The following is a 12,656-nucleotide window of genomic DNA, read 5'->3' on the forward strand; positions in this document are numbered from 1 at the left end:
CAACAAGAGACAAAACAATTATTAGAAAAGTAAATCAGAATATTCAAAATGTTACTAAATACAGCTTTATTCATACATATACAGTTTTCAGTTAACAGTAATAGCAAACTCATTTAATATCAATCCAACTTTTTCTTAAAATGCGTTGCAGAACTATAAAATAAATTATAAATAGGTTGAAAGCTAGTCTTTCTTGTCCTTGAGGAACAGTCATACCCTGCTGTAATTTATAAAGGGAGCTTAAATTGTGAAAAACATTCAAAATTGTGGCTGTTTTCTGCAGTTAAACAACATAAAAGTGGTGAAAAGTTTGTTTATTTACCAAGCATGATGTTATCATCATTTCAGTACTTTCAATGCCAATATGTCACAATAATTTAATCATCATGATCCTCTCTGGTCCCTGTCACATTCACCATCCCAAATATTAAAATAGCATTTCATAAGCAGGACAAAGTACATACATACAGTTTATACTAATATATATATATAAGCAAAACAATAATAAAGCTTGTATCTAAAAAACATCTGCAGCATCACCAGTATAGCGAAGAAATGACCCTTGACCTTTTTCAGTCAAACTACCAATCACAGACAACACACAGGAAATGCTTTCCTCAGGGCTCGATGGTGCCTGTATAGAAAACAATCAACAAACCACAAAAGGCTATCACTTGTTTTAGATTTTTTGTAACAGTTTGGTTAGCAGGTAGCCATGATAAATTACAGATAAAAGAATGATACTCCCTTCAGTTCCACCAGTATCAGTGCGTACCCAGCCTGGATGCAGAGCCATACAGGATCCCATCTACCTCCAGGTCCACTGCCAAGCATCTGGTGACCATGTTCAATGCACTCTGATACAAAGCAAATGCAACTTAATATCTCAACTGTTATATTCACAGGCATACTATTATAGCCTTCAATACAGTAATGAAAGCCTGTTTCTGCCACAATAAAAAAGCAATTGTCAAGTCAATCTTTGTTTTTACTTTTTTATAATTTAGAGAAAAAAAAGTAAGAATTGCAAGATATGAAGATATTACAAAAATTCTCTCAAATGTGTCAAAATGTGAGTTTATATTTTGCAGTTTTGAGTTTAACATTTAGCAATTCTGAAAAAAAGTTGCAATTAACTTTTTAATAAATGTTTTATTTTATTTTTTTCGGTTGCGAAAATGAGCTTCCATAGAAAACAGTGCTTCAACAAAATCTTCGACTTTCAGAGTATACACTTATTTTACTTACTGTAGTCCCTTTTCAGGGAAACTTTGAGCTCCTGGAACACAATAGTACAAACCTTTGATGTTCTGTAGGGGTACCATTTGAAACTGTTGGGACGATCACCCGAGTAGAGCTCAACTGAACCTAGCAGAGCCGTCATATTGATGACTGCTGCGCTGTGGATGCCCATCCCCATTTCGAGTCAGTAAGTTTTTAAACATTTGTGATGAACGGACATACATGCATATATTGTTTGTAAATTTAATTTGCAAAATGAAACCTTTGTGATCATCAACGGGGCAACAGAGTTGGTATGGAAGTTTTCCAACATCTTGTCTGCAGTGACTGTCTCAAGGTTGGCAGCTACACTAATTCCAGCATTGTGGATGAGACAGTTCAGACCCTCCTCTTGAACAAGCTGTTCACCTCAAGATGCAGCTCTCTCTATACTCCTGAGTTGTAACATCTAGTCACAGAGATGTCCACGATTAACAGAACAGAGTCAGGTAAAAACAATCTCTAATGTCAAACACAGCTTCTTTTAATAACTTTCTTTTTCTTCTCTCCATGGAAGGGAGAACATGACCTCATCCACTAAACCACTGAGAAAATAATGTATGGTAAAAGAACATCTGACCTTTCCCCATTTACATTAACACATTGGCTGTTGTTTATATAAATTTATAAAACTGTCAATTTAATGGTAGTTCACGGTAATATCAATCCTTTAACTTTTCCTTTTAAGGATTTTATTGCACAATTAAAAAAAGTGTGTTAGCTCGCCACCTACTGACCAAAAAAAATAAAAAAATAAGGTCATGAACCAAATAGGGCTGTAGCTATCGAATATTTTAGTAATCGAGTATTCTACCAAAAATTCCATCGATTAATCGAGTAATCGGATAAAATGTGTTTTTGCTTAATTAAAGTGCAATATTAATTATGCAAGAGAAAATAAGACTCCTGGGTCTCTTAAAATGAACAACTAAGTTTCCTTTTTTATATTTTTTTTTTCATTTTAAATGCATAAAATGCAATGCATACATCAAAAATAAACATTTAATTATTACCAATTGTTTCTCTGTCTGTACTTGTACTGTGAACAATGACAATAAAGTTGACAGATGAATTAAGTGCATTTAAGTGCCATTCAGTTGGGGTTTAAAATAAAGCATTTTCTGAGATGCACATTAAACATTAAACACATAAAACATTCATTTAATTTATCTTTTAATTATTAAAAATTAAGCAAACTTAACTTTTTGGTAAACAAAGGGGATTTACTATTAAAAATAAAACATGGAAGAAATGTTGTGTGATTAAACCTTAAAAAACAGACTTTTATTTTGACGGCTTGACTTACCTTTACAGTTCTGTGTGTGATGTGACGCTAGTTTTACTCTCAAATCAAATGGTAAAATGCTCATGAAGTGACTGTCAGAGCAGTTGGCTTATTTAGTGGGACAGCACGCGCGTTTCAGTGTGTGTGATAAAGGAACTCGCGCTTCTGCTCCATTCATTAACAGAGACACGCAGAACATGCAGGATTGATATTTAAATAGACTGTTCCGGCTTAATATTTACAGATATTAGTCCATATCGTGATTTGATTAAACTGCAATGACCTATTTTTGATTAATTCATTCAAAATCTGGCAAATTCCGTGCCATTCCGCGTTAAACTGTAAAATCCGTTTTTATGACTGGATTCCGCGATTCCCTCCGCGTTTTCTGCATCGCGGTAATCATAGGGCCCTAGCTGTGGAATGTCAGCTCTATCTTGCAATGGACAGTTGGACACACACCACGACATTCTCTTTACGTTTGTCCGTGCCCTCAAATCAAAACACTGCTGACTCCTTACATTATGCGATTTCAGACTCCGCGCTTGTGTCTCCTTCCGCTTTGTGGGTGACGTAAACTCGCTGTGTCACAAGCATTGCGAAAGAACCTGACGTGAGATTTAAAATAAATTAAAAGAGGCTTCTGCCTCGATCATTTTTTGTAATCGATTAACTCGAGTTACTCGAGGAATTGTTTCAGCCCTAGAACCAAAGCTAAGAGCTACTGATCCAAACAGATAGTGCTTTAGTACTTACCCAGTTTAATAATGTGTATGTTTTGATGCTGTTCATCCAAACTTTGCAATTCCTAAAACAATCAGCTTAAACTTTTTATTTTATAAATATCACACGTGCGGCTTTTAGCTCCGCGTATTTGCCTAATTAAAACTCATGCAATATCTATTATTTTACAGATTAGTTTATCAGTAAAAAGCTAAATCGTACACTTATCTTTATACATCAATATAACGTAATCTAAAATGTTTGTTTAAAATACTATAGCATGTGCACATTCTCCTGCAGGAGCTGCTTTGTAATGTTTGAATAGTAGGCCTAATGCAAATACTGCTGTCTGCTCTCAGCATTAATCTTCCCGGGAGAGAAGCCTCCCGTTACCGGACTCTCAACTGTCTGCAGGTCGAGACCTCGACTGGCTCTGGTGACCATTATGTTTGAACAGTTTTTAAACGCAGGAGTCATTTTGTCACATTATTCGCGAATACAAGTTCAATTTCCTATACTGAACGTGATGATACAATATAGATGACGGTCTCATGTTGACCCACGTGATCCGGAAATCAGCTGTCTTGCGTCACCACAGTCGACAATTCCCTAAACGATTTCCCCAAAGAATTCAAGAATTAAACACGCAAGTTTTCATTGAGCCCACCTTTTATTCTTTTATTCATTGTTTAAACACAGTCATACAGTAGGCCACCACTCGTGACATTTAATTTCGATGTCTGTTGCGGAGAACTTCTGGAGAAATTTCATGAATTGCTCAGTTTGCATTAGAAACAAAATAATTAGTTACACCAGTGAACAATTAGTGAACAGTTTTTCAAAACCGAATAAATCCTTACAAACTGCATATTCACATCCACACACGTTAAACACGCAAAGCTTTCCTTTAAAGCATCAATTAACCACTGAAATATTAGTTATAGTGATGTGTTCAGTTTCTATTTTTTTCAGTTTCTTGATTCGACTTTCCACAGATGCATTGACAGATTAGGTTTAATGGCCAGGATAAAAAAAATAAATAAATAATTTGTGTTAATGCCTAATAATTTATTAAATGATTTACTTTTCATATTTGGGAAATAATTGACACTAACACTATGGGCAATTCTTCATCACTAGTAGTAAGCTTTCAGTAGCTAAGTACTAGAATAAGTGGTAATTGATAATAATAAGTCAAACATGTCAAAGAATGTGCTACTGCTTAAAGACCTTTGGTGTCAAATCATAATTTTGATAAGTTTAATCGTTTATGCACCTCTAGGTTAAATGACGATGATAAACTGGTTACAGTCCTTGAAGGATTTTGCAATTAATATCCAACCATGAAATCTGGTTTACTCCTTTTCAGTGATTTCTCTAATGTAAAGCATATAGGGTAATCATTCAGTTATTCAATACTCTTATTTAGAGTTATTGTTCTGAAAACAAAAACATGATTTTTACATTTTGCTAACTGATCTATCAAAACATTTTGTACCATGTTTTTATCATTTTGAAAGAAAGAATTTAATTACATTTCATGTCACTTAATTCACTGAGGGGCTCTTCATTCAGAGGCATGAATTAACACCAAATCAAGTGAACTGGAAATCTACATTAGTCCTAATCCATATCTGGTCCTAAAAGACATGCAGCAGAGGACTTCTGAATCATCTTAATTACTTTTTCTTGCTTTCGGTCTGCTACAACTTTAGTCCCTAGTGGCAGCTTCACTTGGTAACAGCGTGGATGGCATGTGCTAGATATCCCACGTTTGCAGACGTCACACCAGCCACAGAGATCCGTCCATCTTTTGTCATGTATATAGAGAATTCTTTAATCAGACGCTCCACCTGACAAACAGCCATAAAGAAGACAAGCAGAGAAAAACCAGTGAGAAAAGGCTGATAGTGCAAATAACCAAGGCCTTATCAGAGATTCCCAGAATGCACTTTCACTTGACTCACCTGCTCTGGTTTGAGCCCTGTGAAGCAGAACATTCCAATCTGGTCAGTGACATGCTGCCAGTTTTGAGTGGAGCCCTCCTTCTTCAGGTTCGACACAAGCATCTCCCTCATCTTAATGATGCGATCGGCCATGCCTTTCACCTCCACAAGCCTAAAAAATAAAAAAAATGAAAACCGACAGACTGTAGAGCTCAGTTCTCACTGGCTCACTGTTTGTGATGGGATTTTATCTCAGGACCCACCATTCTTTGTAGAGTTCAGGCGTACTGAGAATGGTGGAGGCGATACGAGCTCCATTCATCGGGGGATTGGAGTAGATGGGCCGTATGAGAATTTTCAGCTGGGATTCCACACGCTTTGCCTCTTCAGCATCTTTACAGACCACCGTGAAGCCCCCTACACGCTCACCTGAAGACACAAAGGAACAGAGCACTGACTTTCCTATTCTTAAGTATTATTAATAATATTATTCCAGTTAAAATATAAAAGCATTACATATCTCAAAGCATGATACATTTATTAATTTAGAAGCAACACAGACTAGTAAACAAAGTTTTACCTGCGTTATAAGTAAAAATACACTTACAATGCTATTAAAAAGTTTGGGGTAAGTAAGATTTGTTTTTAAAGAACTGAATACTTTGTTTATTACTTTGTAATTGTTTAAAAGTGACAGTACAGGCATTTTATAATGTTAAAAGATTATATTTCAAATAAACGCTGTTCTTTTGAACTTTCTAATAATCAGAGAATACAGAGAAAATGTAGTCTCCACTAAAATAATAAGCAGAACAACTGTTTTCTATAATAAAATGTACCTTAATCTGTATATTATAATGTTTTTTGAAGGATCATGTAACACTAAGGACTGGAGTAATGGCAGCTGAAAATTTAGCTTTGCTAAATTTATTTGAAAGTTATTTTGAATTGTAATAACATTCACAACATTACTTCTTTTACTGTATTTTTGATCAAATAAATGCAGCCTTATATATTTTAATCTTTTTTATTTTGATGCTCACCATACAGGCCCATGTTCTTAGCAAAAGACTGGGACAGAAGAACGTTGTGCCCCTGCTCAATGAAATAACGCACAGCCCAGGCATCACGATCAATGTCACCACTGGCAAATCCCTGGTAAGCCATGTCAAAGAACACCAGGAGATTTCTTTTCTGTTGAAATGAGAGCGAAGACACTTATTATCACTGAAACAGTCATTCTTTTTTCGGTTCAACTGGTCAAACACAAGGACAAGATAATGTATAAGGCCTTCCAACTAGATCTCTCTGTCACTTCCCTGAGAAACTTTTCTGAGACCTACATTCAAGCTGGATTTTGTACTTTAATTTAATGCCAAATCCAGTTACCTTGATCAGAGCAGCCATCTCCTTCCACTGCTCGGGCTTTGGGTCCACTCCTGTGGGATTATGAGCGCACGCGTGCAGAACAATCACACTCTTCTCAGGGATTTTCTGAAAGGGATTGTTATTAAATAAATACATACATAAATCTACTTTTATTTGTAGAATCCCCCCACACTTTATTAATACTTGACTATGCAGAGAAAAGGGGGATCAAAAGAAAATATGAGAGTTGAAATGCATTTGTTTATTCCCAAAAAGTACAATACATAAAAACATTTTTCTTACTGAAATATCATCCAAGGCTCCTTTAAAATCAAAGCCACAGGTTTTGGGGTCATAGTAGGAGTATGCCATAAGCTGCATGCCTGCATCTCTGAAGATAGGGGTGTGGTTACCCCAGGATGGTTTAGGCAGGTACACATCCCGGGACACATTGTGGAATCGTGACTAGCCAAGATAAAGTGAGAGAGAGAGAGATGACTACTTGTGGTGAACTAGTTTTCACCCCCTAATTAACAACCAGACATAACAACAGAGTCAACAGTGATCACATGATCTCAAAAATAGTCAAAAAAAAAAAAGGCTTGAAATTATTCAATCAAGCCTAACACAGCATTACAAACTCAAAGTTGAAGTAAAAAATGATATGAAAATGTCATACCACAAAGTTAGCACCAACACGAAGAGATCCAGTTCCAGAGATCGTCTGAACGGTGATGCTCTGTGGGCACAGAAATCTGCCAATTAAAAATAATTTAATAATCAAAAGACTTCCTTTCAAAATGGTTAGCTTTAAAGTACTTACTCTTCCACTCTTTAAGACCTCATTATCAGGTCCAAGAGCCAGCTGAGCGCAGGCCTTTGAAAATTCTGCCATCCCTCCAATAGGAAGGTACTCTTTATCCAACTTCTTAGCAGCAATCTGGGCCTCAGCCTGACAATAACAAAATCTGTCATTTGTTTTGTGCAAGGATTAGAATATTAAAACTTTATTTGGCTCATTGGAAATGGATAGCATTATGGACAATTGCTATTTTAAAAGTAGGCCAGCAAGAAAACAATAGAAGTCAATGGCTACCATCAACTTTTTGGTTACCAACAATTTTCAAAATACTCTCTTTTGTGTTCAACAGCTGAAAGAAACTTATACAGGTTTGGAACAACTTGAGGGTGATTAAAATGTAAAAATTTTCATTTTGAGGTGAACTATCACTTGAAGGTGTGTAAGATATGCAAGATGGCACCTTTCGGACACAGCTGAGAACAAACGGCTTGCCCTGATCGTCTCTATAAGCTCCTACTCCGAGGTTCATCTTCTTGGGGTTGGTGTCACGCTTGAACGCCTCTGTGACACCCAGGATGGGATCAGGGGGTCCCATCTGTACCTCAGTCCACCATGAGCTGAGAAGAAAAAAAAAATAATACTCATTTACGTTAACTATTGAGTGCAAGTATGCTGCTCCAGTCTAATAGATATGACTGCGCACTGTCATAGGAAATTGCGATTTAAAAGTTTAATTATATTTTATGATATATATATATATATATATATATATATATATATATATATATATATATATATATATATATATATATATATATATAAATATATATATATATATATATATAAAGTCTAATTGATATTTAAAAGTTAAGTTACATTTTACTTTCAGTCTTGCATAAGCTTTTGGAAGTAACGGAGGTCAAACACTCTTGTGAACTCCAAAGAATGTGGAGCAGTGCCGAAGCCTAAAGTTCAAACATCCCTAATATTTAAAAATAGACCAACTTGTCTTTACACTGTCCTATTCTAAAACCAATTTGCATATACATTAGGAGAAATATCTATCCATTCTTAGGACGTCTTATTAAAATTTCTCCAAGTTGTATAAGTTTATAAGGCGATTATCATTACAGAGCTTCTGTTATTTAAACCGGAAGGAAAGTTGTTAAAAGCTTGAACTGCACAGCTTAACTCCTCTCCCACCGTTAATGAGAATTACAGTCATGTAGTTTAAAATCTCCTCTTAAGCATGTTAAGCATGTTGCATGGCTGTATTTGTTGTGATGGATGTCTGGCACACACTTTTAGAAAGGCCACGTCCTTCTAAATAAAGAATCTGTTATCTTCCACAGGCAAACAATAGGTCACCTCTGTAATTACCAGTGTAAAATGGGAGTATAATTCCAATCTAAACCCCACCCACATAAAGTAGTGCAGTAGTCCTATGAAAAGAAGGTGTACAACACTCCACCCTCTGCATCAGAACCAATCATGTGTCGTGCTCACACACTACCCATTTCAACCAAGCTCTAAATGTCAATCACCTTGTCCTGATCAGCAACTAGAAATACAATAAAAACCGTACTACGTGCACATTTGCTTCTCTCACATTTTTTGGGGGGTTTCAGACACACTGTCACTTTTTTATCCTCAACAACAAGCAAAACCCCCAAATGCATAACATTAACTAATAAAAATAATGTTTAAGGACCATTTGGGGTTTTATGTAGACATCCATGTTTCTGACTGAGAATGGCTGTAGGGATTGGCCAATTCTGAAGAAGTAGGTGTAATGAGGCATTACAAGAGCATGTTCTTTTTATCAAGTTCCTGCGCAAATCACAGATAACTTCAGTCACATGCAATTAAGTAAACCCAAAATGGACAAATAAAAATAATTCAACAAAATATAAAAATTTAAAAAGAGGAACACAAAAGGAAATGTAGATACAAAATAATAAAATAAGCAGATATAAAAACAAAGTCAATAAAATAAGCACATCAAATAAATGAATATGTTTATGAATTAATATGTTCTTGCAGTAAAATATTTTAATGCAGATTTATTTAAATGCTAGCTGACAAAAAGTTAAGAGAAAATTACAAATAAATTGTAACAAGTAGATAAAAATTAGCAGACAATTAAGCAATAATAATAAATAAAAATTAATTATCTAGCTAAGTGCCTGGCAACCTGCAGCAACAGTGGTTATTGCTGGAACTTAATACTTAGACTAACAGAAACAGCAGTAACAGAAATAAAAAAATCCTTCTAAGGTAGCTGCTCTGTTTAACTCTAATCATGTTATTATACCGCCAAACTGAAACCATGAATCAGACTTAGACTAGTCCTAGGTAGCCAGTTAGGCCTAGTTGAACCTGATATATCTGAAATATCACGTCAATCTGTTGATTTCGTTACATGTAACTTCTGACACTGACCGTCATCGTATGGTGTTAAAATGTCTAGTTGAAAGATAAGAAAAAAACTCGTTAAATATCGAAGGCATTAATGCGTTTATAACTATATTTAATTATAAGCACAAGGACGGTATCTCATGTGTTACAGCAGAGTAGCATACTGTACATTTCAACGGTGCTGTGCTGCTCTTAATGCTCAGTCCGCTAACTTGCTAGCACAAGCTAACTTTGGCAAAAGAGTGTTTAACTTAGATAAGCAAAATATAAAGTCTCGAATTACCTTGCACGGAGTTGTAGGACGGCTAAAACAGGGGCCTGAGCCCCGACACCAGTCAAAATCTTGGTGGATTTCAGCAGGGCCATTGCTGGAAGCAGAGTTGACTTGGTGGAAGACAAACACACACTAGCTGGCGACTTGAACTTGTCTGCTGCTCCAGTTGTTTATAGCGCCTCCAAGGACGTTGCATTGCATCGCGGCTGGAGACGAGAGGTAGTACAGTGAACGAATGTGACGTGGGCTAGACTGAGACCTAAACAAGCAACTAGTCTGGTGAGATGATGAATACTGTTGAAGTTGTTTGTCTATATATCCCTGCTGGAAACAAACAAACAAACTAAAAACCCTGTTGGCTGATTTTACATGGTCTTCCAGCCTGGTCATAGTTGGTTTAGCAGGCAGGTTCAGAACAACTGTAGCTGTCAGGCTGTGAGACCAGCTAAAACCAGACAAACACCAGCTGGGCCAGGCTGGGAGACCAGCCTAGACTGTCTTAAACCATAGACAGTAAAAGGATTAAACCACCCAAGAAGACCAGCCAACCAGCAAAAATTTATTAAATTATTTATTTTTCCAGCGGGGTGACACTAAGGAAAGAGGATGGTCCTGGCCGTTTGGATTTGTTATTGAGGTATTATGTAAAAAGATAATTGTAAATTTTTGTGGTTAATTTGAAGTATTTACCTACCGTAAATGTTACAAAAAGTATCTTATTTTAAAAATAACAAAATATTAAATGTCATTAAATTATGACATTTACTAGTCTAATGGGCAGTATTAATATTTCCCATCACTACAGCTCCCCTTGGGAGACTTTTACCCAATGTGTATAGGTTATAGCATTTCCATGGTACAGGTCCAAACATTTCTTCTGTCTTCACAAGCTTTGTTGTTCTCAATTTTGCTCTAAAAACAGAATTTACGAGTCATCTGAGACCCAACACTTGCATTAGAGTGAAGCAATTTGCATATTGCCATACTAGTGAAATTATTATAAGTGGCCACTTGGAGTCAATGTTGCGCCACACAAAACAGCACTTTAGTGAACCCTCGCTATTTAAAGAAGTGCAAGTATAAGGCTCACCTCTTACAAACCTGCCTTTGGATATAAAGGATGATGTCTTCATACTGTAGCTCTAATATAGCAGATCATCTGCCTACGGTTGTTGCACCCTGCAGTTTAATTACATATGCTGTAAATACTGACATATTATGACATATTATTTTACTGACATATTAAATTAACTTTATGATTACTGCCAGGGACGCTTGGCATGTTTTCAGGTTTTTGTGCAAATAAAGAATGAATCTGTGAGCCTCAACTCTTATGTATCTAACAGAAGTGACCATTTAACATCCACTTAAGCACATTTTTGCTTGTCCTTTTAGCCCTTTCCCTTTTGTGCTTTCAATTTTCTGTAAGACTTATGAAGCTCACAACGAGCCTCAAGGACATTAAAGGCCTTTCTAATTATATTAGCATATGCTGAGTGGCAGAGCGTACTGGTGGTTCAGTGGTTACATCCTCGCAAGAGATCGAGGGAAGATAAGATGAAGCTGTTAAATCTTTTTCTTAGTTTGTAGTTGCTGTGAGCTTCATCTTGAGCTTTTGAGGCATAACTTATAAAGTGGATTCTAAGCATGTGTATGGTGTATTCTATCTTGTTTTGGTCACTTCTGTTAATGTGATTAGTTTACTTAAATGAAAATTTTATGAATAAGGTCAAATGTTAATTTAATCCAATGCTGTTTTGAACCGTTGATGCACCATCAGATTTTTATTTTATTTTATACCAGGTTCAGCTTCATCAAGTCTTAAAAAGTATTTAGATGTGTAAGGTAATTGAAAGGTATCTCAAAGGCCTCCAAATTAAAATTATGGATTTCCAATTTGCATCGATTACCTTGAGGAAACAATGTTTTCTTTGTGATTTTTGTAGTGTAGAAATGCTATAGAGGAGAATTGAGCCATCTATTCTCAGTTCCTCATTAAATTCACAGTAGCTAATAAAAGAACAGAATTCTCTTCATTTATTAATTAATTGCCCTGACAATTACAATATAGACATTATACCAGACTGTGAATGCTTTCTTTTAATTGTATTCAGTAGGTACGAAGGGGTGGTAGAAACTTTCTTTAAAAGCAAAATGTTTAGAGCTGAGGAACCTTTTTAGCATATTATTTTCCTTTACAGTTCATTTGCTTTTAACTAGATTCTCACTGGTATTTGAGTGCATGCAAAATTATTATTTTTTATTTTTTCGTATGCAGAATTCGCAGAAGTGTTTCAGAAAAAAGAATTCGAATCACTGATCAGTATTATTTTTTACTTGGAAAAAGTCGTCTTCAGATACAGGAATGTGTTTTTTAGAACTAAAATATTATATCGAATGTTAAATAGAACTGGTCAGATCAGATAATTATCAGTGTATACCAAAGCAATGATGACAGTCAGTGCGTAGTGTAGAGGAACACAATTTATAAAACCAAAACTGCATTGGGATAAATTATTCATGTTCTGATGATTAATTGATAGGAATTTCTACAAACTC

At 35.7% G+C, this 12,656-nt stretch overlaps 1 protein-coding gene and 1 pseudogene across 1 annotated transcript; both read right to left on the reverse strand.

The window, feature by feature from the left end:
- Positions 1-51: 51 nt before the first annotated feature.
- Positions 52-3,204, reverse strand: LOC127934556 (C-factor-like; annotated as a pseudogene).
- Positions 3,205-3,940: 736 nt separating this feature from the next.
- LOC127934555 (aspartate aminotransferase, mitochondrial) lies at positions 3,941-10,275 on the reverse strand. Its single transcript, XM_052532016.1, has 10 exons — positions 10,107-10,275; positions 7,866-8,022; positions 7,427-7,555; positions 7,283-7,342; positions 6,907-7,068; positions 6,625-6,729; positions 6,279-6,429; positions 5,499-5,664; positions 5,257-5,407; positions 3,941-5,142 (listed from the first exon to the last, which is right to left on the reverse strand). Exons 1-10 carry the CDS (start codon positions 10,187-10,189, stop codon positions 5,020-5,022), a joined length of 1,287 nt encoding a protein of 428 aa, XP_052387976.1. The 5' UTR covers positions 10,190-10,275; the 3' UTR covers positions 3,941-5,019.
- Between the last annotated feature and the right edge of the window lie 2,381 nt (positions 10,276-12,656).

This window comes from Carassius gibelio, chromosome A18 (assembly GCF_023724105.1).
Source record: "Carassius gibelio isolate Cgi1373 ecotype wild population from Czech Republic chromosome A18, carGib1.2-hapl.c, whole genome shotgun sequence".
In the NCBI taxonomy this organism is placed as follows: domain Eukaryota; kingdom Metazoa; phylum Chordata; class Actinopteri; order Cypriniformes; family Cyprinidae; genus Carassius; species Carassius gibelio.

Excerpts from the sequence above, each read along its gene's own strand:
- LOC127934555 (XM_052532016.1), bottom strand. The coding sequence starts at position 10,189 with ATGGCCCTGCTGAAATCCACCAAGATTTTGACTGGTGTCGGGGCTCAG. Across the intron at positions 8,023-10,106 it reads GTCCTACAACTCCGTGCAAG|CTCATGGTGGACTGAGGTAC; the intron begins GTAATTCGAGAC and ends TTTTCTTCTCAG. Across the intron at positions 5,408-5,498 it reads CCTGAACTCTACAAAGAATG|GCTTGTGGAGGTGAAAGGCA; the intron begins GTGGGTCCTGAG and ends TTTATTTTTTAG.